This window comes from Lontra canadensis, unplaced genomic scaffold, assembly GCF_010015895.1.
Source record: "Lontra canadensis isolate GAN:19392208 unplaced genomic scaffold, GSC_riverotter_1.0 scaffold22, whole genome shotgun sequence".
Classification (NCBI taxonomy): Eukaryota; Metazoa; Chordata; class Mammalia; order Carnivora; family Mustelidae; genus Lontra; species Lontra canadensis.
This window is the reverse complement of record NW_022631016.1, coordinates 11,141,107-11,168,815: the sequence shown is the minus strand read 5'-3', so window position 1 is coordinate 11,168,815 and position 27,709 is coordinate 11,141,107. Positions and strand designations below refer to the sequence as shown.

The 27,709-nt window shown below is 45.8% G+C and overlaps 1 protein-coding gene across 4 annotated transcripts in view; it reads right to left on the bottom strand.

Annotated features, from left to right (window-relative positions):
* The window catches only part of TRIO (trio Rho guanine nucleotide exchange factor), a 223,969-nt gene extending 211,654 nt beyond the window's left edge, over positions 1 to 12,315 (bottom strand). For 3 of the 4 annotated variants that reach the window (XM_032861883.1, XM_032861882.1, XM_032861884.1), the window contains exons 1-2: positions 12,192 to 12,238; positions 1,756 to 1,870 (exon numbers count right to left, since the gene is read on the bottom strand). In XM_032861883.1, coding sequence (XP_032717774.1) covers positions 1,756 to 1,870; positions 12,192 to 12,237 — 161 coding nt within the window. In that variant the 5' untranslated portion in view covers position 12,238. Of the gene's footprint in view, positions 1 to 1,755; positions 1,871 to 12,191 lie in introns of all 4 variants that reach the window. The other variant, XM_032861881.1, reaches the window with a different exon arrangement.
* Between the last annotated feature and the right edge of the window lie 15,394 nt (positions 12,316 to 27,709).

Sequence of the window (27,709 nt, the reverse complement as noted above, 5' to 3'; positions counted from 1 at the left end):
CATTTGAACCACTGTGAGATTTCCCCATTATCACTTGAGAAACCTATCATTCACGTGTTAATCCCACTTCTCTTATCATTGACTGAGGACAAGCAACGTGACATTTCTTGTCACTTGGAATTATAAATACAAAAGCAAACTTAGGTGATGAAGTGGCCGTGCTCGACAATGGGGGGGGTCACCTTACACACTTATTATTTCTAAGAGAAATGATAGGAGGCTTGGGACTTTTTTTATTACAGGGGAAACTTAGAGAAAAACAAGACTGGCGACACTGATTGGTCATCACAGACGCCGGATGACAGGTATGTGGACGTCTGCTGTGTTATTCTCACCACTTTTGTGTATGCTCATCAAAATGAAGTTCTGTAGGCTCAGGCGGATCATCCCGATGATCTAAAACATACCTAAATCAAATGCTTTACAATATCAGTGAAATAAAAGAAGTTTTTCATAGTTACAATCAACCGAGATTTTTAAGCCAAAAAGCCAGTTGCCGCAATTACATACAGTCGTTCCACAGCTACACTAGATGACAAGTATCTCTCTGACTGGCAGAGATTTTTAATCGTCCCTTGTGCTTCCGTTTCTTCTGCCATCAGCAGCGCACACACAGCTCCCGAAGTGGTCGTCATCGACTATACTGATCTTCAGAAATGATAGTGAGTAGTACAGAACCCCTGAAGCCCTTTTTAACCCCGTGGTTTCAACCGTTCAACGGCCCGAGGAAACACCGGCATGCGGGGAGAGCGCGAACGTTCCGCATATACAGCGGGGCTCCATAGTCACGGACGAGGCAAAGTGGTGGCTTCCTCGGAAGCGACGCCCAAACAGGCGTCAGCAGCGTAGACAGTCAACAGCCCAAGCGGACCTGCCCTGGCCACCGCCGGGCGGGGTCCCAGGCGGGACACTGTGACTTCCCTGCCTGGGGCGGCCGAGGCCAGCAGTGTCCCAGCCCGTGTGCCGTGGTGGGTGCAACGCGGTGCCCTCAGCCTCCGAGAAGCCATCAGCAGTGCCACTCACCGCCGTGTCCATGACATCACGGTCCCCCCCACCCCCCCGGCCTGTGTACAACGACCGGGTTTTCCTGCACACGCGCTAGTCCGTCTCCGAGGGACGCCCCCTTCCGGCGCACGCCCGTCCTCCCCGCAGGGAAGCCAGCGCCCCCGCCCAGAGGCGCGGGTCGCCCCTGCGGACGCGCCCACCTGCTCGGCCTGCATCCCAGGCTTCGCCCCGTCTCGCAGTCCTCAGCACCCACGCAAACGACCGCCCCGTCACGAAGGGGGTCTCGGACTGAATGGCGCTGCCGCCCCTGGCCCATAAGCAGGGAAAGACCCGCGATGCCTCACAGACCTTACGCCACAAATGCAGAGGCTGCTTCCCAGAAACTGAAGCGGAGCACTGAGGCAGAAACGTAACATCGGCAACAGCCGCCGTTTCTGGTCCCGCGGGGCGTCGCGGCCGCAGAGTCCCCAAGGACGGTCCGCCTGGGGCGCCACCTCCTCATCCTGGCCCCGCCGTCCCCCCCACAACGCTCTCCAAGCGAGACGCGTACCTTCTCGTCCCCACACCCACATGTGTCGTCAGCGTGACAGAACGGTCACAAAACGGAGCGAAGGGCAGAGGAGCCCGGTGCCCGTTCTGCACTGGGTGGGCGTTCTGGACCCCAGGCCGGCGTGCGGCTGCTCCCGGCGGCGCGGTGTCCCGTCCGGGACGGCCCCAACAGGGACAAGCCGCATGGCGCCCGCGACTCACCTCGGGATACAGGCAAGGTAGGAGATGAGCCTGCGGAGGTCCTCCTGTCGTATTCTGTCGTGATTGCTGCGCGCCGGGAACGTCAGGATGGGGCCTCCCCGCTTGTCTCTGCCACCTGCAAAACAGCATTCGGAGCGCGCTTAGGCGCAAACGAGCGCACAGGACTCCGCGGGCCCCGCGGGTGCACCGCCGACACGCAGCCGCCCGCGCGCACTTGACCACCGGCTGCGCGGCCAGGAAGGCGCGTGCAAGCAGCAAGAGTCGGGCTCTGGGCGGACACCGGGCTGGGACACGGGGCTGGACTACCTCGTCCCCTCCCCGGACTCTGGACAACAGGCCTAAGTGCTGCCTGCCACGTGAAAGCCATGAGAGAAAGCGCCGTCTGAACCTTCCCGTGGGTCCCCTCCAGCGTCACCTTTAGGGGTGGAGAACGTTTCCACATAGGTGGGCGCCGTTCCCCCTGAAACCGCGGCCTCCCCCGCCTTCCCAGGCCCTCCCGTCACCCTCCCACACCACCCACTCCTTCCCCGCCCCCGGCATTCTAAGCTCTCTTTGCTATCAACCACATCGGGTTTGTTTTTTTTGTTGTTGTTGTTTTTTTAAGATTTTTTTTTTTTTTTTTGGACAGACAAGAGATCACAAGCAGGCAGAGAGGGGGTGGGGGGGAAGCAGGTTCTCTGCTGAGCAGAGAGCCTGACGCAGGGCTCGATCCCAGGACCCTGGGATCATGACCTGAGCAGAAGGCAGAGGCTTTAACCCACTGAGCCACCCAGGCGCCCCACATCAGGTTTTAAGTCTTGAAAGAAAGAAACGGGAAAGGACTTCAAACTTTATGCCAACGATGACCTTCATCATCTGGGATCTAGGGCATCGTCCTCTCCTGAAAGCAGCACCTGACCCCAGTGGTCAAGCCTCACCAACCTCTCACACAAAGCCACACAGAGAGACTGGCATTTAAGAATTTTAAAACAGAACTAAATTAGCTTGAGTTTAGAAAAATTAGATCACATACAAAGTATAAATGTCGGGGGATTGTCTTGGCATAGGCAGATGTAACCCTCATGAACACACATATAATCCTCATGAGGCCTGTGGGTATCACTGAATACTTCCAGTGAAATTTCCAGAAGTATTCTATTACTCCACCAATGTTTTCAGAAAATAAAACAGAGGAGGAAAATCTAGCCTTCCCAAGAGGATCTTTCCTTCATTTCACAGCTCTGGTCATGTGTCCTCAGAGGTAGAGCAGTAAGACCACAAAATTCAAGTCACAGCATGAAACCCCTCATTATTTTCTCCTCTTATTTACTTCATTAGCAGAAGTAAAACTAAAAAGCAAGCAAACATTAACAACAGAAAACCGGATTCTCTCCTTTTAGAAAAGTGAAAAAAGGATTCAACATGAGATGTTGGTATTTTAAAAACATATTTCCCCACTATGAAACTATGGATTTTCACAATTTCCTAGAATGATTAATAAATCCTGCTGAACAATAATGAAACTCAATTTTGATTCTGAACACTTAAAATGATCCACATGTACCGTTAGGTCATGCAGTCTAGAAAAGTGTTCAATTATTTATAAATCCAGTAATTCATGTATTAAATGGGAACAACACAAAACCACAGCCATTGCTAGGTATGGTATCAAGTCCTTTACATGTGCTCTGATTTCAACAGCACATTGACCCTGTCAAGGTTTTATCCTTCCAGCTTTATAATTAAAGATACTAAAGCTCAAAGTGCTTAAATAAAGACGGGGGCGGGGGTGGGGGGGGAAACTGCCTCCTAAGAAGAGCATGCAACTCCTGATCTCAGGGTCGTGAGTTTGCGTGCCATGTTGCGTGTAGAGATTACTTAAAATAAATAAATGAAACTACAAAAAAAAAAAAAAAAAAAAACCAAGGGGACTATTTCACATGGTCATAGGTGGGTTCTTTGCCCTGACAAAAACTTAGAAAAATTTTCAAACTAGTGGCTTTAAATCTCTCTAAAGTAGTGGTGAAATGTCAGGACAACTGAATGATGGTTCCTGAGCTTTTCAATGAATGAAAGGTACTATTAAAAGTAAGCAGCAGTTCTGTTATAAATGCCAGAATGTAATCTTCTGAAATAACAGACAGTATTTTTAGGGTCAAATCTATGGTCCTAGTTTTGGGGGAATAACTCTTATCGCCAAGACAAGAAAGGCAACAATTCAGCATTTTTTAAAAATCTCTGAACATCTTTGATACTTTCCAAAAAGAGACTCAGTCTCCTTGATCAAAAAATACTGTGTTTTGGGGAGCCTGAGTGGTTTAGTTAGTTAAGTGTCTGCCTTCGGCTCAGCATCCGCCTTTGGCTCAGGTCATAATCCCAGGTTCTGGGATCAAGGCCCGCATCGGTTTCCCTGCTCAGCAGGGAGTCTGCTTCTCTCTCTCCCTTGCCCCCTGCTTGTTCTGCTCTCTCAAATAAATAAAATCTTCAAAAAAATATATTGGAACACCATATTTTTCAAAAATTTGAGTCCTTAAAAATACAGTATGATATTTGGGTTAAAATACTCACCCCACTTTTGATAAACAGAATAGCATCTAACATTTTTCTGGACCACCATTCAGAATTTTTTAAATGCAACGTTAACATCTGATTCAGCAGGGAGACTAGACGACAATGACCCATGCTCGACCCTCCTCCCTCTGGGGTCATCATATCTCACCAAGCAAGCAAAGGAATGCTCCACCGTGGGTGTGAAAAGTAGAATCCAAAGCCTGCCCATCAAAGACACTCACGCAGGCAATCAACATGTGTGCACACCGCACGCAGCCGTCGGCTCACACAGAAGTGAGAAGGAAACTCAAGGGTGTGCACAGGTCCTGACTGCCTGCTGTACTGCTTCACCTTTTAATTAGAGTCCTCCCAGCTGGTAGCGCTAATGAGGTGTCCCCTGAGAGCTGCCAGCAAGCTCATCCACCAAACAGGCTCTCACTTATGTCCTAAAGAAAAGCTTCCATAAACCCAAATTTGACCTTTAAGAGGAAGAAAAAAAATTCACCTTGTCTTTTTCCTTTTCACAGAACAGAGCTCCAGAAAACTCACTACAATAGTTTTTAAAACGTCATCAAAAATCACTTATAAAGTAAAAACTGCATATTCTTTATTTAAATAATTTAATGATTGGCCTTCACTTGCTAACCTCCCTGCATCAGGGCTCATCTTCCGACCTGTGCTGTGTCACCGTCAGTGATGGGCAGGTGCCCAATCTCCATCTGCTGACCCTCCCAGGGAGGTTTAAAAAAGAAAAACCTGAGACCCGAAGAGACACAGTATTAGTTCAAAGCATCCTGGTCTCTGAACCTCGAGGAGCCTCAAGTCAACGCCACAGATGCATTCGCCAAGCTTCAACCGGTGCCAACGTCACAAACAGGAAGGCACACAAATGAATGCTGCCCGGGCTGTGAAGCTGAAGAGTGACCGCCTGAAAGTTCTCGTTCGGGAGCCAGTAACAGGAGTGAGGCTGCAGCTCGGAAGCCTCGCCTGCCGGATACACCCGAACGGATGTGATGTCCGCCTGCAGCCCCAAGGGGAGGTGGGACACACGGCGGTCCCGCGGCACAGACGGGAAACCCAGCGCCTGGGTTTCTGCCATGAAAAGGGCAAGAAATCCGTGTCCTGCACCTACCAACGTCCAGTACATCTGAGAGCGGCACAGCCTCTGGGCTGGTCCACGCCTGTCATCAAATCTAGCAGCTCGTCAAGGGTTAGCTGCCTGTCCAAGTGCTGTTTTAGTCAAACCAAACCAAACAGAAAGTGTGGTTTTTGTTCCTAACGACACAGTTTATTTTCAACTCTTACAATACTCCCCATACCCCATTATATTCCTGCAAGGCACCTCTCCCCTTCTAGTACATCATCTGGTTGACGCAGTCTTTTCCTTTGTCTGTCCCGCCCGCTAAGTGAAGCTCTAAAGGGGCAGGCTTGTCTGCTCATTCACGGACATCGGTACACACCTGTGAGGCCTCGGAAGAGACCGGAACAAAGCGCGAACTCGGTACTTACCAGCTGAATGAATGGATTCCTCATCTGTACTCCACACAAAGGTAATTCAAAATACCTACCATCGGGATCAGGAAGTTAAAAACAGACGTGCCTGATGAACTTTCCTATAGAAACACAGAGGTAGGGACGCCCAGCAGGGGCAGGGGCTGGGGGCGTGGGGGCGGTGGGTTAAGCGTTTGACTCTTGATTTTGGCTTAGGCCATGATCTCGGCTCAGGTCGTGATCTCAGGGTCCGGGGATCCAGCCCAGCATCAGGCTCTGTGCTCAGCATCAAGTGGTCTGCTTGACATTCTCTCCCCCTCACCCTCTGCCCCTCCCACCTGTTTTCTCTCTCTCCCCTCCCCTCAAATAAATGTTTTACACACACACACACACACACAGACACACACACACACTAAACAGAGGTTCTTGTCAACATGAGAAAGAAAGCGGAGAAAGTCCTGCTTTATGGTTCCAGCCATCTGCGTGACCCTTCCTCAAACCCAGTGATGCTTATTCTCCTCTTCTGAAAGGGGAAAGCCCAGGGCACTTGGGCTCTGGAGCAGCACGGTGCAGAATGACCACAGAAGCAGCTAGCTTCAGAGCTGCCCCTTTTTCTTTAAATCAATTAAGAACTCAGCTTTCATCCTTCTCTTCAAAGGCAGGCATACCTGCTTTGAGGAGTATGAGGTCGATCTCCGTGAACCAACTGTATTTGTCTTGTATGGCTCTTGTTTGAATTTCTGGATTACAATACAATCTGGAAAATGATTCTTTAAGCTCCCGCCCCCGCCCAAAGAACGGTCTAACTCACTGATCATGAAAAGCAGAGCTTTACAAAGGCAGCTCTGAAAAGGCACGGTTTGTGAAGGAGAAATTGCGGCTGCCACCTATTAAGGCTGCTGTCAACTAAGAAAACTCTGTTACAAAGGTGAACACCGGGCCACTGCTCTAGGAGGGGCCAAGGAGCAGCTCCACAGCCTGGTACCCTCGCACGCCCGTCTCCCGCAGCCCCGTCCTGAGAACTAGTATTTGGAAGGAAGACTCTAAGGGGACTCTTGATGGGGCGCTTGGAGAGCCTCCGGCAATTCCCGGTCTTGGTCTGTCACCGTCGCCTCAGACGGTGCCAGGGACCAACGAGAATCTCCAAGATGGACGGGCGGCGCCCCCTTCTCTTTCCAGAAAACGCAGAGCTCAGCAAAACTGGAACAAGAGGAACTATGGTCAAAAGCCCCAGTACTAACAGCAAACCTCTGGGCAATCAAAACCCACACTCCCGCCAACACCCACACTTGCAAAGGTGAATGATGTTCACCTTGCCCCGCCCCAAAAATTCCTTCTAAAAAAGCAACCCAAATGTCTGTCAATGGGCAGCCAACTGAACCAATATGCTATATACCCACAATCCAGTTTAAACAACTGTAAAAGCAATGTGGCATCTCTGTATGTACTAATACTTTGTTCTCCAGAAAACTGTTAAAATGAAACCATAAGCAGAGAAAATGGTCCATAAATACGTGACTGCTTATCTCGGGGAGGGAGGAAAGAGCTCCTATTTTACAAGAAAAAAAAAAAAAAACTAAAGAAAACAAAAACAAAAAAGGTTTCCTTTGATGGAGGAAAGGCACGGGGTCGATGAGGCAGGGTAAAAAAACTGCATTTCTTTGTACTTTTTTTTTTAGTTTTTAATCCTGGAATGATGTACACATTTTACTTAATACTGATGCAAGATTAGGTGGTTGTTTTTTTAAGCTTTAAAACTATAAAAACAAAATGAAACATATGATCTGGAGTTTCAAGTTGGCAGGAACTTGACCCACACAGAGAGGAGCTATTCTACGTGATTTTAAAGCACAGTAACAGGACCGTACATTCCTAGGGGCATATACCCTTAGGACAACAGAAATATTCGATGACATCTGGTAGTCACTGTGTGGCAATAAAATCAGTATTACAATGTGAATAAGCAATTACGTTGAGGAGGGTAGGAACGTGGATTTTTAGTATAAGGAAAAAGAGATACAAATATAAAGTCAAAGAGAAATACCTGTAAATCTAAATCTGAATTAGAAACTTTAGTTATGAAGTCATGACATCCTACTTAAAAAAAATTATCTACACACGTATTTCCTAGATGTGTCCACTGAAGAGCACAGAAATGGTGACCCAGCCAGGAACAGAGAGCTCCCCTAGCACCTGGCACCTTTCTCCCACGCAAAAGAGCCGGCACACTTTGGAGAGATGGCTGGCTCCTGATGCGGAACAGGGACAGATGAGCTGGGCCGGAAACATCCTGTCTCATCAGCAAAAAGAGAACCTGTGGGGCTGCAGTGTAGGATTCAGGAGCCAATCTGAAGACACTCCCATTGGATCAAAGAGAGAAAATTTTAACTTCATAAGAGATTTTTAAAAATTGGCAATTAATTGAAACACATTAAACATTAAAAAGCAAAAGTTTCTTTTATCAGTCTGAAATAACTATTGGTCATTTTTCATTAGATCAAAAACTAGGAAAGGACAAGAATCAATCATTTAACTTTCTTTTCTTGTATTAACTGTGTTATCAGGATAACGACGAAACTGATAATGGGACATTTCTTTTTTTTTTTTTTAAGTTAATTTTTTTTTTTTTTTTAATTTGACAGACAGAGATCACAAGTAGGCAGAGAGGCAGGCAGAGAGAGAGAGGAGGAAGCAGGCTCTCCACTGAGCAGAGAGCCCGATGTGGGGCTCGATCCCAGAACCCTGGGATCATGACCTGAGCCGAAGGCAGAGGCTTTAACAACACACTGAGCCACCCTGGCGCCCCAGTGGGACATTTCTTTTTATAAAGTATTTAAGTTTATGAAGAAGAAAGGAAGTAATCAGAATGTCACTATTCTGCAACTGTGAGAAAATACTAGTTCTAAACCATGATCGTCAATGAATGCCTGACATCATAAAAAAGAAACAGCCAGACTCCCCCAGTAAAACTCCCAGTAGGACTATCTGCCACCACCCATTAAGGATTTTTGCCTTCTTCCTACAAAATCTAAGCTAGGTCTGATCAAGCCTCAAGACCCAGCTTCCAGTTTATAGGAAACAACAGGGGAAAGAGAATATATAGATGGCCACCCATGAGTGCAACGAGCAAAAGCTAAAATGTAGGGAAATCTACAGGAAAACACACAGTTTCCTCACCTAATAATTAACATAAGGGGATAAGACAAAAAGGAGAAGAAGTAAGAACCTACAGATTGAGAAACAGAGTGATCAACGAACTGCCATGTATATCCTGTGAAAGAAATTATGACACAAGCAGGAAAATTTGAATTGGGCTTTTTTTTTTTTATTAAAAAATTACTACTCATTTTTTAGGTCTCTTAATGGTATTGAGGTTTTTTCCTAAAGCTTTTACAGGCATACACATGATAAGATTATTGAAGTGAACCATGGTTCCTAGAAATTCATTGTACTATATTCTCTCTCCTTTTGGATGCTGAAATGTTTTCTGATTAAAAAGTTAAGGGGGAAAACAGCATTCTTAATTCTGATGGTAGTCTGTGAGTTCTTTTGGGGCCCAAACCCTAACATTTTATATATATACATATATAAATATATATACATAGATGATGTCCACACTACAATATATATAACACAACATATATATTAAATAAAATGTTAAATATAAACTATCAAACACTTCTTTTACTGCCCCTACTTCTGACCTGAAGCATGAAGTCAGGTTTTACCTGCAGGACTTTGCAGGAGTTAGGAAGGACTTTGCTGTCTTACCTATATGTGGTGAGGACTGCTTTCTACAGGACCTGGAGATAAGACTGAGAATCAAAAATATTCAAGTTCAAAGAATCCTCACTGGGTTTTTAGAGCTTTTGACCTAATAAGTATCTCAAGGAATCGCTGATCTCTTGGCCTGCTTTTTCAAAGCCCTAGTTATTCCACTTAGATTTACTAAAAGCTACTCCTACAGATAGCTTTTACAAACATACCACAATAAATATCCCCTAATAGTTTAAAAAAAAAAAATGGGGTGAGAGGAGAAAAGTAGATTAGCAGTTGCCCGAGCCAGGTGGTAGAGGAAATGGGGCCTGGGCATGGGGATCTTTTGAAGGTAATCAAAGTGTTCTGGGATTAGACCATGGTGATAGTTTCACAACCTTGTGAATACCCTAAAATCCACTGAAGCATACATGTTTAAAGGGTAGATTTTATGGTTGTGAATTATATCTCAATAAAACAGATTTTAGAAATCAGGATCAGAGGTATAAATTTTTCAAAGATTTATTGCTTCACTGTAAACCTTTTATACACATAAAGAAATCACTATGCAAGTAACGAATTTGTTTTTAATTTAGTGGGTTTTTTTCCTTTTCCCTTCCTAAACGAAATAACAGCAAGCCTAAAAAAAAAAAAAAAATCAGCAAATGACATCAGCTAACATAACGTGCCAATTCTGATCATAAAGTAGGAAATACTGTAAAATTACAGTGGCAGCTAGCTAACAACTTCACTTAACCAACACAACGGGCAAAAGTCCCACCATCTCTAATACTGAAAAAATGGTTCCAGATTAGTCTGCTGCCGCACACAACTTCCCTCCCCACTACAGAGATCCAACTTTAATTAACCCTGCGGAATTCAAGGTTTGAGTAAAGAGTCATGACAAACTCTGAAAGACCGATGATTTTATTTCTTCGAATAGTTAAAAGGGAAAGAGTTTTAATTCTGATAGTGACTTGGACAAAAATGACATCAAATGAGCATTCTGTATTAAATGCCCAAGAGAAAAGGAGTACAAATAAAAATCATCAACCTTAACCTTCCCCTGCTCTGGACATGCCCATCTCTGGATGCTTAACCAAAGAAGCAAGTGCTCTCACCACAGATGCAGACTTTAGACATAAAAAAAACTGCGGAACATCTGGAATTGGCTCTAGGCCCTCCTACAGACGCCTCTGTCATTTATAAACAGAGTCTCTTCACTATTATAACTTTAAAATCCATCTGCAAACTACAAAATCAGGAGTTGACAAAGTGTGGCACGAGTCCACCTCACGCAGTCTGTTACTAAGTGATTAGGAACACACAAAGCCTACTTTCAAAACTCCGTGTAACAGAAGCCAGGAGGGGCATTTTCTGCAGCATGTATTCCCAACTACCGAAAGCAACCTCTTATTTCCGTGAACTTCTATTAACAGTCCAAATGCATTCTGAATTAGACTCACTTGAGCCAAATCATCAAACAGTGTTTAGGAGGGGCGCCAGGAAACACCACTGGCCGTCAAGGTGAGATTAGCAGCAGCACCACGGGGAGCGGTGTCCTAAATACAGCCCCGTTCCACAGGCCAAGGGGACACACCCAACATATAAAAGCAGCTGGTGGTATTATACATTTAAAATAAAATGTGTTCAAAAGGAGACATCAGATCAGCATATTACGCCTGTTTGAGAAAGATAAAAAATTATCGGGGAAACACATCCGGGAAGACTGTCTGAAAGTATGTGACAATCCACACATTCACTTCCTGCTACAACAGAGCAGAAAACTCTGCAGACCTTTGTTTTGTAACAAGTGAACTGGGGCCAAAAAGGTAAGACACCCAATGGCTCTTCTGTTCATCTAGGAGGGAGCCCTCAAAGAAACAGCCCCAAAAAGCCGAAGGTGGACCCTCCAGTGCCCCAAAGCCTGAGAGACTGGCCATGACTGTCCTCACCCCGAAGGGCCAGGCTATACAGGTAAGCGGAGGACCCATTTGGCAGAGATCACGAGGACTTTCATAGTCCGTAACACGGGTTCTAGGAACTCTAGGGTGAGGGGACAAGAAACCAAAGCAAGGAATTTGGGAAACATCCACTAAGGCCATGTTCCCATCTCTTCCAGGAAGATGACGGACTTCTACTTTTTTTTTTTAAAGATTATATTTATTTATATTTATTTATCTGACAGAGAGACAGAGAGCACAGGCAGGAGGAGCAGCAGGCAGAGGGAAAGGGAGAAGCAGATTCCCCCCCACTGAGCAGGGGCTCGATCTCAGGACCCTGAGATCATGACCTGAGCCAAAGGCAGACACTTAACAGACTGAGCCACCCAGGCGCCCAGATGATGGACTTTTAAACTTTTGAAAAATCAGTTGTTTTACTTAATTGAATGAGGAAAAACATCAAATGTCTGTTAAGTGACAGACACAAACATATCTTACTCCCGAGTGCCATCTGACTTATACTGTGCCTACCCACTAGGAGAAAATACTTTGGGCACTGCTTTCTCGGGAAAATGCTATAAGAATTAAGCAATCAAGGATCTACTGAAACACAGTGTTTTTATGTGTGTGGCAGGTGAGTTAGTATGGTATTTCAGACTCTTGGCACTGTATCAGAAGCAGAAGAAACAGTAAGCAAATTAGAAAGTTCAACTTTACCTGAAAGGTACGCAACTTTTTCCTTTAAAATTGGCAAAACATCCATAGCTTTCATTTCATCATTTTTTCGAAACCCTGAAATACATAAGGAGAAATTCAAGTTACTAGGTTGCTTGAATGACATTTAAACTTCTTACCCCATCTAGCCAATGCCAACACAGCAGCTTTACTCACACCCATTAAGTCAGCTTTAGAAATAGCATTTCAAAGCATCTGAATTCTATGAAGGAAAGGCCATGATCACAGAGTTATTTTCTATTTTAATGTCAAACAGGGATTTGCACACAGACCCAAAGGCTCCGGTACCAAGCAGGCTCCAGGCCACTTGTAGCAATAAAGATCTGGTCCCCAAAAACACAGGATATGAAACCAGTCCAGAGCGTTTCAAAATTCTTCGTCTGGATCCTGTAGATGAATGCATATAAAGCAGCAATATCATGTTTTAAACACAGATATTGGTGGCACACTCATGCCTCTAGGGGGCGCTCATAGCCACCTCCAACTCCGCCTCCTCCTCCTCCCAGAGTCCAGAGTGGTTAAAAATAAACGGTGACAGTGAGGAGAGCAGGGATTATAAATAGCCAGGGACTGGCCACAGCTCCCTTTAGGCTCTATCCTTCCAGGCTTTCTGGGTCATGCCCCCCTGGAGGAATGTCACTGGCTACTGGGGTAAGATGGCCCAGTGCCACCTGCTTCGGAAGGCGGCTGAGACCCTCTTCTCACTGGGAAACTAACTCTCCCCACAACCAATATTGTCAAAGGCAAGTGGAGAGATAGATCATGGAAGAGAAGCACGGAGTAAGCAGTTGAGGCCAAGCCAACATCCATCTAAGATAAGGAATTCTCGAAGCCCGAACGTGTCTTGCTCGGCTCGCCAGGGCAAAGGCCTACATGGGAGTCTGGGATCAAAAATGTTCATGCTCATAATAATGCCTCGGGATGTTTCTGGAGGTCTCAAACCGGAAATCTAGGTTCAGGATGCTGGCCATCCTCATCAAAACAAGAAAATATCATCACTGGCTGAGTAATCTCTAGGAAAAATAAAAGACCACTGCCCCATCGCTATTTTCCTGTTTGTTTTTGCCAAAACAGTACAAGGAATGGTCCAGAACGGTAGCTTGGTAACACAATGCAAGGTGCAGACCTGGATTGGGAGAGCAAGGAGGGCTCTCTCTCAGGGACCTGGGGCTTTCTGTGTCATGTCTGAGTAGCCCCTGGGGACCCAGGCCTGCCTGCCACAGAGGAAACCAATAAAAAAGTGAGCAGTCTCAAGACTGCAGAGTAACTCAGAGCAGGGCGACGTGCTTGGGCAAAAGGGAATGGCACTGGGAGCGCTGGACTGGGACTTTTAGCCTGAGGACAGGGCGCAGGCTAAGGCGCATGGAGCTGCCAACACAAGAACCAGACACAGCTTGGGGCAACCTCAGCAACTGAGGAGAAATCGTGGAAAGGAGCGGAGGAGCCCCAAATTCTGTATATAATCTTGGCCCAAATCTCTGGCTCTCCCCTGAGCCTCGCTTGTAGGAGGCAAGCTCCAGGCTAAAGACAGAGTGTCTGACTGAGATTCGTGCTAGGGCCCGCTGCAGGAGATGGGGTTCGTAGCTCGAGTCCCCCCAGATTAGCAGCCTGCCAGAGCAAGCAAACAACGACAAAATCAGCACTTTGAGGAAGGATGTAACAGAACCCAGCCCTGCAATACAGCACTCATAGCAGCAAAGAATGACAAAATCAATCTCTCCTGTGTACCAAGAACCCAGTTTTAATGGTATTAGCCACGATACTGACCATCACTAGAGACGCTGCACAAAGACAGCAGCAAACACATCCCAAGGAGGACCCCAAGGTCCAGGAGATATGGCGGCATGACCTCTCTGGTCATGTAAGGGCTCAACACAGAACCCACAGCTCTATATCATTGGGCCATTTCGCTTTCCAATATACCAAGCTTTGTGCTGGCAACACACCAAGCTGTTAAAAACAGTGGCTATTTATAAAAGGCCAAACAAGAGCCAAGAGTTCTGCAATTTCATCCTGAAGGTTCCTTCAAAGCTCTTGAATGGATGCAATCTAGTGTCAGCGGTCGCTGGTAATTCACCGGACGCATCCACAAGGACAGATTACATCTCAGTGCCCCCTGCGGCGGATCCAGAGGTGCCAGCGGGGCAACGCAAGGAGGAACTGGGCAGCACGGCAGCACTCATGACGACGAGCTTATAAATACCTACGGCAGGGCGCGGCGCGGCACGGCACGTCCCACAAGCGGCCGGGGCTGCTGGGAGCCTGGACCAAAGAGGAGGAAATCGAATAACAGAACAGTAGGAAGGACTGAGCCTTGACGGTAGATCCCAAGCTCCAGGGATTTGAAAAGAGGATCCCCCTCCTGCTGCTCCCAGATAAGAAAACATACGCTTTTCCCCAACCGCACACGGTCTCTGTCCCCACAGACGTCCTGGCCAAGACACAGCTAAGCCCTCTGAGAAGGACCGCCGCTGACCGCGGTCCTGGGCCCCACACACAGAAATCGAGCCCCACTTGAGGGTCTCCCCCGTCTCACACAACCCTTGGCACGCAGAATGTCCCAAGCCCGGTGCCGGCCCCTCACAAGAGGACTACATGACTTACGTGGCAATCCCAAAGCGTCCTTAGCAATTCCAGCTGACTCTCTGAAAAAAGCTATTTATTACCACCCTTCACAAAATGGGTGATGGAAGCTGCCCCAGGCCTCCCCATGGGATGCACAGCTCACGGACATGAAAACAAAGTGAAGTAAACACAACCTCGCAGCGAAAATCTCAATTTCCTCTGACCCACCAGAAACCACAGACTCCCTCCCATGTTTCAGTTTCCAAAACCTAGAGTTACTTGAGGCCTATCAGTTCCTGCATTTCTCCCCTAAATTAAGTAAGACTCACAGTCTTGTTAGAGGAGGGAAGGCACATAAATCCAGAGTTAAACCGGTGTTAGAGTATGTTACGTTTCTATTGTGATATAATACACGTCCAAACATAGGGTAGAATATGAAGTCTTCACAGTTTTACCACAGTCTCTTTGTTGAATATGTCACAGAAAGAGAGATGGGAATTTCATTAAAATCGTCGAAACTTTTAAAATAGAAAACTTTTAAAAGCAGAAGTATAAAACTAACCACAAAGAGACTGAGTTTGTGACTATTATGACAGTCACCAGCTATTATCTTGAATCTTATTTCAGTTTTAAAAAAAATACATCCCATAAGCAAAAGGTTAAGGAAGCATGTACACATACCATAAAGCTAATTAAACACATCATGTAACTTTTAATAAAAAGCAGGCAGAACTCAGCCATGAAATATCCTCAGATCAAAAAGGCAGATTCAGTTCTAAGCCCTGAAGAGCCATTTATGAAAGCAGAGTGTGCAATTATTACAAAAAGAAAAAAAAAAAAACAAATACATGGCTTCTGTGCTATTTCAGTGAGTCTAGATTACACAGCAGATAAGACAACTCCTACTGTGTTCCATCCTTGTGCATTAAAGGAGCTAGCTGTGGTGTCTAAACTTTTATATCAAAAGGAGACGCTCCATGACTATCCTTATGAGCACACAGCCCCTCCCCCCACCATGCTCCTGAGGAGAGAAAGGGATGGCAAATGCCACCTTGGGGCAATGATTCTGATGTCTCAGACCACATCTTTGTGTCACAGACCACAAGCCAGCAGCAGTCTTACCTCTAAGTGCCACCAAGAGACTTTGAAAATGCACTAACAGGTAAAAGGCTGTACCAGAGAAAGACTTTCCGTAAAATTCCACGAAAAGAAAAGCAGCTTAAAAATGACGAGAGGTCAAAGTCAGAGGACATTTAGTTCTACCCATTTCTTAAATTAGATACTTTTTAAATTACACAGAGCCTAACTAAAGAGTGCAGAAAGGCAGACTAAATTCTTGTTACAATGTAAAGTAAGATTCCCTACCCCAGACAAAGAAGCCAACATGAATTAAGTCAAACGCTAGCTTCAGGAGACAGTGACCAGAGCATAAGGATGCAGTCAGCCAAGGCTCGTTTGAAGGTGCAGAGGATGTTTCCCAGGGGAGCCCTAAAATACATGCAACGACCACTCTTTTAAGCCAAGACTACAAGGAACCTGATTGGAATATCTACATGATAACGTCTGTCATTACTCGAACATCTTGATATTAATATCTGTTGAATGATATTGAAGAGAAAGGAGTGTGGGTTAAAAATCAGATGTTACCATTGTTAAAATAAACGTGAAGTCAGAGCCTGGTAATTATCTCTGTTCTTTCCAAACAATAAAATTTGAATATTTAGAGGGTTTAGTATATTCATTTAAAAACATCTCAACTCAAAGGTTCACATATTACTTGCCAAAACTGATTCTGTTATCACCTTTTATTTATTTATATTTAAGGATTTTCTTTGAGAGAGGGAGAAACAGCATGAGGAGGGGCAGAGGGGCACAGAGAGAGAATCTCAGGCAGAGCCCATGCTGAGCACAGAGCGCAACACGGCGCTCGAGTCCACAACCCTGAGATCATGACCCGGGCTGAAACCAAGAGTCGGCCACTTAAGCAACTACGCCACCCAGGCACACCCTGTTATCACCTTTTAAATTGCTATTTGGTTCAGAAGCATGTCAATCTGGGGGACACTTTACACCCCTGCTTCCGATCTGCTCATATTTCTTAAAATGACAGGCATTATGTTGCCCATCAAGAGGAGAGTTTTTCTCTCTCTTCCTCTAAATTGTCCTGCTAACCAGAGGATGGGTTTCCTTTCTTCCCTGCCATATACCAAATGCCTAAGACAGGACCAGGCACAAGGCAGTCAACAAACACAGGACAGTTGAATGGATGAATGAATGAATCAGTGAATGAATGAATAAACATACTTCTCCAGCTTCTTGCCCCTGAGCCCCTACTCAAACACTCCAATGTTCCTTTAGCACTTTGTATTTTAGGTTTATGAAATATAAGCTCAGTGTTTTCAAACAGCCACTCCAATAGTATGTATTATATTTATAACAAGGAAATTAACCTCTGCCCTGAGAAGAAATATTCCACAAGTTAGCATTCAGCAATGGAAAATCTTTTAGCTGAATCAATGATCTGAAACTTCGGCTATCTAACACCCCCCTGGTCAAATCAATTTCTCATTTTTCACCCTGAGACTCTGTGAGTAGGTACTGTATTGTTACTGCTAACAAATGCCTTTGGACTGAGTCATTGGGGACCATAACGCTCATTCATTTGGTCTCTTTTCCGTATCAGATTTAAAAAACAACAAAAAACAGAAAAGAAACAACCCCCAAGTTCTCTTACTTAAGAAGGAGGGGGGAAAAGCGCCGAGGAACTAGTTTTACAATGAGAAAAAGCTTTTATACAGCACATTCTGGTAGTATTTTTTATATAAAAGTCAAAAAAATTAAGGTGAAATAAGTCAGACAAGGTAAAAATGAATCAAATTTAAGCTTTTTAAACTAAGAAGTCATTTTTCTTAAAGGGTCATTTTTTTTTTAAATCCCTTATTTCTCCCAGGAATACTGGCAGATATTAGTAATTTAAAATTTTATATAATCATCAAATTAAACTAGTCAAATGGTTTGGGTTTTCTTCTCTCTCTCTCACCTTTTTTTTTTTTTTTTTTTTTTTGGAGGTAAAAACAGTGTTAGGAAAAAACCACAGTTCTCTCTTGACCATTTGGGCAGAAAAGGAATGAACTGACGCCTTGTTCTGAACCGTCTGCCTCGCCTCCCGCCCTGGGATTTGTCTTTAAAAGACAATCCACAAGACAAACTGTGCCCTTCATCCATTTTCAAAGGCCTCATTTGCCTGACAGCTGCCCTACTTCAGTACTCGATGGGAGGACAGAAAGTGGGAGTAACTGAAAACTCAAATTCTCCACCTTTAGAAACACGGGTTGTAGCAGTAATAACGTGTTAATAAATACAGCAGCATTCTCAAACCACAAAAAAAGGGAACACTCCCGTAAGCTGGAGGGTTACTATTAGTACCACGTCTTGGTGGTAATTACCCAATTTTACTCATTAGTTTATTTAGGGGAAAACGAGCGCGCGCACAAGCGCCCTGAGCACAAAGAGCCGGATGATAAATCTCTGCTTCAGAGGCGCCACACCGCGCCTGCGCCTGCGCAAGTGGGGGTGACGTCACCCTTTCCAGGCAGCCGGTCCGCAGTTCCGACTCCCTCACCTTTCTCTGCAGTGCCTGCAGGATTAGTCATAGATCACAGGGAGCGCTGGTGCGTGGCGTGCAGTGTTAGTGCTATCGAGGGCTTCAACGAGGCAAGCAGTCAGACCAGCGCTGTGCAGGAAGGAAGCGTTTTTAACTAGCCTGGATCCTCCATGAAAACGTTCAGGGGGAAAGGAGGTTATAAATCAAATGACAGTAATGTCATTTTTATTAAGGCATTAAAAAAAATCAAAATATAAGTAATGTTTATATTTTTATGTAAATCTACAACCACAATCCACACATATAAAATGTTTATAAAATGCATACGAAGCAAATTAAATACTTGTATCAAGCATACAGGCGTGCTCACAGACCACCACACGGGAATACGGATGGGGTTTCATAGTGCAGTATCATAATTCTCACTTAAACCTTTATGGTTGTAGTAATTGTCAGACTGCTTAATTATCACTTCACATAAATTTAGAAGCAATAACCTGAATCTTTAAGGAAGAAAAAGTAGTGTAAGTTTGATTCATCCAAGGAAGTTAAGAGCATTTCAACTTAAAATGGCGCTGGCTTTTTAATGTGTTGAGCACAAAACACAGAGGGCAAACCAAAATAACCAAAACACCATAACAAAAAATATTTTTGAACTATTATATATATTTTAATGTAAATGAAATGAGTTTCTAATGTTTGATGATTTAATTATGTATTAGCTATGCATTAGAATTTAATTAAAAACCATAACTAACAGACCAATGGAAGGGAGTATCTTAATAGTCAAAAAAGTAGTAGTATCATAAAAGGGGATTCTACCTTCCTACAATCTCATACACCAAAAAAGAACCATGTGCCCAGGTGTGCTGTTCATCTTCATATCCCCAAGGACCAGCCACGGCTAAACCCAAAGAAACCTTATGCTGTTGTTTGCCAAACGCCAAAAGAAAGAACACATATATCTGTCTGTACCTCTAACCGTATCAAGAGATGTCTCTAGGGAAAGCTCCCCCACTGTGCTCTGAGACTCTAGTCACCCATTCCAAGCCACATGTACACACACACACACACACACACACACAGACATACACACACCTGCTTATGGTTCTGTGCCACCTACTCCAAATAAGACTTGCTTTACATCAGGAAAGCTAGTTAGAAACGTAGTTTCTATCAAATGAACCACAAAGATATAACTGATACAGTTTGGTCACTGTTAAATGATTTGATGTAGAACAAATCATCCAAGATTGACAGCTAAAAGAAATCACATTTAATCACTACAATAAACATTTCATATATGTTAGCACCCTTGCCCTCTATCAAAATAGAAAAGAAAAAAATTCTTATGTCTTCATATATTTTTTTAAAGATTTTATTTACTTATTTGACAGAGATCACAAGTACGCAGAGAGGCAGGCAGAGAGAGAGGAGGAAGCGGGCTTCCCGCCAGGCAGAGAGTCTGATGTGGGGCTCGATCCCAGGACCCTGGGATCATGACCTGAGCCGAAGGCAGAGGCTTTAACCCACTGAGCCACCCAGGCGCCCCTGTCTTCATATTTTTTAATGCAATCAAAACCATTCTTGTAAAAGGCTTTGAAAAATAAAGCTATATTGTAATTCCCCTTTTCCTTTACGTACAGATCTTTTTGATTATTATAAAGAATAAAGGTGCAATTACAGAGATGCAGTATAAATCAGTGATGTTGAAACTTTGTTCAGCGTACAATGACTTGCCATTTTGGAGGGACAGGGAGGGACTTGTACATGAACTACTAGAGCACCCGTGTTACACTCAGTCTGTTTGAGAAAGCAGCACCTGAGTGCTCAGACTTGGAGATGACTATGGTGGATCTTGATGGCCAAGCAGAAGACACCCACCCCTGGCATAAAAAGGGGTCAAGAAAATGGGGGCAACCTGCATGCCTATGACACAGGCATCTCTACCTGTACTCATCACGGGCCCTGCAAACCTGCTCCCCATCATACGGGTCCCAGCACAGTACCTGGCCCCACAAACCACCTACCCAACAGCCAGACCAGAAACCCTGGCTTCCCCCCAACTCCCATCCTCTTATGCACTCCTATGGGCTCCACACTTCACTGGAGTAGCGCGGCTCCCCACCCCACTGGCCGGCATCTATCTCTCCGTGTAGATCACCCCAGCAGTCTCCTTAAGGAGCTGCAGGACTGCCTCTGACCCATCCTGCCACTCTCCCCTAACCCACATCTCACCATTTTACTCCCCTAAAATTTGCCAATGGCTCCTCAGAGCCCTCAAATAAAACTGAAACTCCCTGATGTGGCACAAAGTCCATGATCCGATCCTGCTGACCTGCACCCCCGAGCTCCCCATTCACTAACCCCTCCCTCATCCACTCCCACAGGTTCCACAGGCCCCTGCTCCTGCACTGCCTCAAGCATCCCTTCCCCTGCCCACACACAAGCCCACACATTCTTCACCTTCCTGAAGGCTCCAAGAAGACCCACTCCTTGGCCAGAGTCTTGCTAGATCTGACCCCCGACCTGGCATGGTAATTATCTAAGCAACACCTGGGGGGGCGCCCCCACCCCCTATCAGAAGGCAGGCTTGTGCCTCTCATCTCCCAGGATAGTTTGGCGGCAGCAGAGCACACAGCACCCGGGAAGGGCCTCACACGGAGCGAGGCGACCCAGCGGTTGGTAACACTCCAAGTAGTCCGACATGCTAAGGGACAGTGTACAGCGCGGAGTCCGAGCAAAGTACCCATCTTATCACAGAAAGCAACAAGGCCGCACTCAGCCCGCTGCACACTCATTTTGAGGAGGCTAACGTGACTGCATTACTTCGTCTGCTATATTCAGTGACAAGTGCATAAAATCACATTTATATATTCTTGGGATTTTTAAAATGTAATTAAAAAGGTATTTTCTGCCCTGGCCACCAAAATTTTAACTAATTATAAAAAAGCTTCTCTGGTGGGAAGACCAGGCTGTGATTTGTGAAAAGAGCATTCAGTGGCTTTTTGTTCTATGTCCCCAACAACCCAAAGAATGCAGGCCTTCAGGGAAGTGGTTTCGAAGTAGGAAACACAGGCCTGGAAGACCAGCCTCTTTGCAGCGGGTGGGGTCGTGGTCATGTCTTCACCTGAGATCTCCAGGTTACCCGGAAGAGCCTTCATCATGAGGTTCTGTAAACACAAGGACAACAGGGAACCAGCAAGCCAAGTAAATGCCACTCAGCTCCAAACCACATACCTTTCTGTCTTGTTGTCTCCAGGCCCCCAGAACCAACAGGTCAAGTTTAGCCTGAGGCAGCCTAACCGGATACTCACACAGCAATGTCTTTTGCCACATTAAAGACAAGTTAAGCCTCCGTAAGTGTCATATATCACAAATAGTAACGATCCCAGAACACCTGCATTATGTCACTGACCTCCTTCCTTGTTAAGGACCACAAGTATGAAGGGAATAGAAAACACATCAAGCAACCAGGCAAAAGCAACACTAAATTATACACACATATGTACAAAATATCAAAATGTCTCCTAAAGTAGCCAGCAAAGTATTGTGTGTCCAATTCTGCTTCAAAGCTCTTGAGTTAATTCATTTATCCTTATATTAAGGTATCATCCAAGGGAAATGCCACAAAGAAACAATTTTTAACCCAAGGACTGAAAAGTTATTTCCAGTTAGATTTAATTTCAACATAAACTCACTAGAAAGATATATCTTTAGTAACATCAAAGAATTTGGAAGAACTTTCTACCAGTCAGTCCTCTGATGAAGCTCTGAACTGTGTTTTTAACCCCTTGGCATTCATAGAGGACATATTTACACACAGAGCTCTCTTAAGTCCCAGAGACTTTCCCCTTAACTGGTATGTTCTGATTTTAAGAAGTTTGTAATCTAAAACAAAATAAAACACACATTTAGACCAACAGAAAAAGCCTCGTGGAGATGGACAAATGTCTTGCAAATCCATGTACTGTTATTTTTAAGAAAGATGTAGAGATTGCTGTGATAAGACGATCCCACCTTTAAGTGTTGCTTTTGTCCCTGAAATTTCCTATCAATCATGGACACTAAGTCCATGACATAAAAAAGGGTGTTTGGGATCATTCTGAAAGGGTTAGAGACCCAGACCCTTGCTCCAGGGATTAGGGAGTGAATAATACAAATAACGCGTTCAAAGATGACCACGGTGATGTTCCCATCATTACGGATCCAGGTGACTCTGTTTACATGCAGCTGCTGTGCCTAAGTCATTCCGTCCCCCTACTCTGCTTTGACAACTGTTTTCATCATTTTCTGAACAGATCACAAACACGTCTAAAATACATTGTGATACATCTGATGCTTGAGGATACAAACCAGAACAAGCTATGTTCTGACCTTCAGATGGCTACTGACCAACGACGGACGAGAGCCTCGAAAAGTACGAGAACCCTAGGAGAAGCAATTCTGTCGCCAGTATGTGAGGACGACTCAAAAAAACAAAACAACAACAACAAACTTAGCGCTTTGTAACTTGTTTTCAGGCTGAATTTGGAGTACAAGCTAAAGTTTGAATTTTTCTTTCCAATCCTTCTATTAGTCATAACGAGATTTGCCTGCTGAGGACAGGTTACGGGAAGGGCCAGACCCACTCTGGGCACAATGTGACCTCTTTTACAATTAGACCACAGAGGGCAGCTCAGCCTTTACGACTCACGGCCTTTTAAGGTTCAAGTGCCTTCTACTTCAGGTGCTGGTGTCCTGACTTACCCTCATTTCCAAGCAAAGGGAAAAAAACCATACTAGTGAAAAGGTCTCTACCATTTATCTTCCTATTGGATTCCTATAAACTGAAGAAACTGAAGAAATGGGGCACCTGGGTGGCTCAGTGGGTTGAGCCTCTGCCATTGGCTCAGGTCATGATCTCAGAATCCTGGGATTGAGCCCCACATTGGGCTCTCTGCTCAGCAGGGAGCCTGCTTCTCTCTGTCTCTCTCTCTCTCTGCCTACTTGTGATCTCTCTCTCTCTCTGTGTCAAATAAATAAAAAAGAGAGAGAGAGAGAGAGAAAAGAGGGGAAAAAAAAAAAAACTACCAGAGTTGAGAAAAGCTACCTACCATTGTAAAAAAAAAAAAAAAAAAAAGAGCAAAGTAAAACTCATTGCCACTCTCTCACTGCCTCTCTTCCCACCTCCCCTACCTCAAATCCCCTCTGCATATACATACAAAAGTAGGGGTTTTTTTAAAAAATTCTGGTTTAAATGTGTTTATTAAATCATATAATTTAGATACACTGAAGAGAAAACAAATTGTGACATGAAAATGGATTTTAATGCTGACTGACTCATCTCCAATTTAGTTTTATACATATGCACTGAAGAAGAGAAAAGGGCACAAATTCCCAAGTGTCTGAGGACGTGAGCCCTCCGGGAAGGAGTGCAGGACGCTGCCTGGACAAAGTCACTGTCAGTACTAGGCACATCCCTGGTGGGGGGTCCGCCTCCGAGTCCCCGGAGTCATGGTGGGAAGTCGGTAAGCAGACGCCAGCACAGCTCAGAGGAATGAACCACAAGTGCTCCGAGAGGGCTACAACCCCCACAAAAGGTGGAGAAGCCCCACCCGTGGGACCGTCACTCACCATCCCATGTGAGACACTGCTGAAGTGCTAAGGGTAGAACAGACACGTGACAACTGGGCCTGCGCCCCAGGGGCTCCTCCCGCCTGCCACGGGGTCCCATGGGACACAGCCTTGGTGGGGAGCGGGGTGGCCTCTCCTCTCTGCACGTTTTACTTCTTCGGGCTCATCCTGCAGTTCCCAACCCAAGTGGAATCAAGCCTTGTAGACTGGGGAATCCGCTTTTCCTTTCGCCATTCCCTGACTGCTACATTCCTGACGGAGCCACAATATATGTCTACCAAGGAAGACTTTTTCCAAGTTAACTCATTATAGAAATGCAAATGGCAATGCGACAAGGACCTCTCAAGTAAAAGGCTTAGTACTCCTCCAGCTCCCGCACCTGCGGGGCCTCTGCAGTGCTCAGCACAGACCTCAGTACACCTGCCTCCCAGGTGCTCGTGCCCAAGGACAGGACGGCACAGGGTTGCAGACAACCTCCTTCCAAGGGAGGCAGGAGAGACATGAAGGGCGAGGAGGGGTCTCCATCTCTCACTTCTGTTAGCATGACACCTAAAAGCCACAGTGCCACAGCTCAAAAGAAAACTGTCAGCAGCGCCTGGATGGCTCAGTCCTTAGGCATCGGCTTTCGGCTCAGGTCATGATCCCAGGGTGCTGGGATCGAGCCCCACATCGGGCTCCCTGCTCAACCAGAAGCCTGCTTCTCCCTCTCCAGTTTCCCGTTTGTGTTCCCTCTCTTGTGTCTCTCCCTGTCAAATAAATAAATAAAATCATTTTTAAAAAAGAAAAGAATACTGTCACAGTAATACTACAACTACTAAGGAGCCAGGGCCGAGGGTGGGCTGCCTGGTCTTTTGACTCCCAGCAGGGACGCAGAGGACACATACTCAGTCCCTTTGCACCTTTGTTTCCTCATCTGCAAAATGGGATTCCAATGACAGCACCTCACAGAACCAACAGACAGTGCCAAGACCGCTCACTGTGACTGCCAATGCCACTTCTTCTTAGATGCACACAGTCAGTAACTGTTTTAAATAAATGGATTTGAGGAAATTTTGCCCATTTACCTGCCATTTCTGCATTCTATATAGAGATGCACCTTACTCAAAAAGAAAAAAGAGGAGGACTGAGATACCCAGTTACTGTCAAAAGTCACCAGAAAGAAACCACTTACTTTTGGAAAATCAATAGTCACGAAAGATTAACACTGGCAATTTCCTCCTCCCAGACTGACTGGAAATAACTTAAGTAACTATAAGGCGATTCAAAAGTCAAAACACTCTCCGATCAAAGAGCTCTCGATCAAGTTCATCCCGACCCCTTTGTCACCCACCCCCCACAGCAATAGCAACACCCCTACCCCGGGTCACCCAAGTACTTTCAGGATCCTGCTTACTAGCCTGCTCCTGTCTATGGGAAGGGGCGAATCAGAATGCAAACAGAAATGAAAGCACATGGGCCAGAAAAGTCACCTCAAGGAAAACATCTTCGTAAGAGATCACCTCCTCTCACTAAAACGGTGGCAACAAAAACTTGAATAATCCCAAAAGGGCTCCCCCTTTCTGACACCTCCTCATTCACACCCCTCTACAGTTGAGATCTGTCCATTGGTGCAAGAATTCCTCTTCTGCTGCTTTGAAAGTGGGAGGGACAGGGATTACTTCGAGAGCCATTACCGGCGGGGTGGCTGTGCTAGCTGGGGCCTCGAGCTTGCTCGTGACCTTGAGCGCTGGAGCTGGTGGGGATGCCAGGCGATGCCCGCTTGGCCCCCACATCTAGGCCCTCCACCTGCACCTGCCCTTCCCTGCCCTGCCTCTGGGACGCCTGCAACCAAGAGGAGCTTGCTCTCTGCCCCTAACAAGGCCACCTGAGGCAGAAGGCACAGACAGACCAGACTCTTTCCGATCCATCCTCATCTTCCACCTTCCTGCTGTTTTTAACGGATGATCAGGAACAAACAGGATTTTCCCACTCTGCCTAGAATCGCAGTAAACAGTGCAACGAGCAGCCAGCTGTGCACATACAGAAATGCCAGCCTCTGTATACACATCACCCACGGCTGCCGGACCCGCGCCTGCCGGACCCACGAGCCGCGGCTGAACACAGAACTCATGCGAAGGTAACGTTTTACAATGATGAGAAACCACTCCACTTTGTCCTTCTTTGTTCCTTGCAGAAGCCAGCCAGCCCAGGAAGATGCTGACAGCACGACATCAGTCAACTCTGCAACGGTACCACCCCAGCACCTCCAAACAGGAGGACGGTAGGGCTTGGTATAGGAAATAACATCTAAGAGCCCCGATGGCTTTAAATACTCAATTATTCACTTTACGGTAACACAAAAAGGCTCTCAAATCCATTTTTCTAATTCTTTCAGGTACTAAAATGAAAGCCCAGGCAACACAGGCCCCACGCAGGAGAGAGGACCAGTCTGGTCTGCACCGAGGCATGTGTGTGCCGTGTGCACGTCTGAAGGCAGCGTCCCGTTTAAGAGGTGGGACCGGCCAACACCTCGGAAGCCTCCTGCCCCTGCCTGATGCTACGCACCCCTGACACAACCACGTACTGACACCCAGGGGAACCATTCCCCTGCTTTTCTTTACAGCTACGCTACTTCCTGATCTGGAGCTGCCTGACACATGGCCTTGGTTCCCTGGTTTGGAGCCTCGCGTGAAGGCGGTCATACTGCACGCACCCTCTCGCGACCTGCCATCCGTCTGTCTGGTGAATCTGCACCGCCGTGCGCCCTGAGCTTCATTCGCTGCTCCACTCCGTGACTATCCCGCGACCTTCCTTGGGCGTCTTATGAATGGACATTCACTCCGTCTCCCACGTGTGCCGTTACGAACGATGCTCCATAACGGCCTCGTCCAGCTATTCCACAACACACTTCTGCACAGTCTCTAGGCCTACAGGGAAAACTGCTGGGTCAGAACTGACGTGCCTATTCAAATTTACGAAGTGATATCTAATTGTTTTCCCAAATGGCTGTGCTCCACATCCTCTCCAAAGCCTGCACTGTCAGATTTTTTTGTATTTTTTTGTATTTTTATGTATTTTTTTAAGGATGCAACCGTTTCGTACTTTCTACCGAAACGAATTGAAGAAAATAACAAAAACGAGAACGTTAATGGACAAGAAGTCAGTTTGCAATTCATTTTGGGTTCTAATCTCTCTGCACTAATAGAACAATAAACTAGATTTTCACATTTCGTCCTGCAAGTTTAAGACTGCAAGAACAGGATACCCCAGATGTTTCCCTTTCTATTTCTATCTCAACTGAATTCCTCTAATAGCTCCTCCTATTTAAGAGTCCTGCAGAGTAACTGCCAAAAAGGAACTGCTGTAGAGATCTGCACCGAAATTCAGTCTCTAACCTCCAAATGGCCTGGTGTTCCAAAACTCTGTCAAATCCACCGTTACTCGATTACAGGAACGGATTTTCCCACAGAAATAATGCTACGGATTGATCTTAGGGTCTCAGGGGTTCCCACAAAAGCCTATTTCATGTACAATAACCCATGTAAGCTGCTGACACGGATTAGAGCAGACACAGGGTGTGCGGGGAAGAGGGAGCCCAGGCAAAGGGAGAAAGACAGCCCCGGCATTCACCATCCCCTGGGCTTCTGAGGGGCCCTTCCCCAGGCTCCTCACGCACCACCTGGACCCGTCTACCGGGCCTTGACCAAAGCAGTTCTCAAACGCTTTGGTCTCAAGA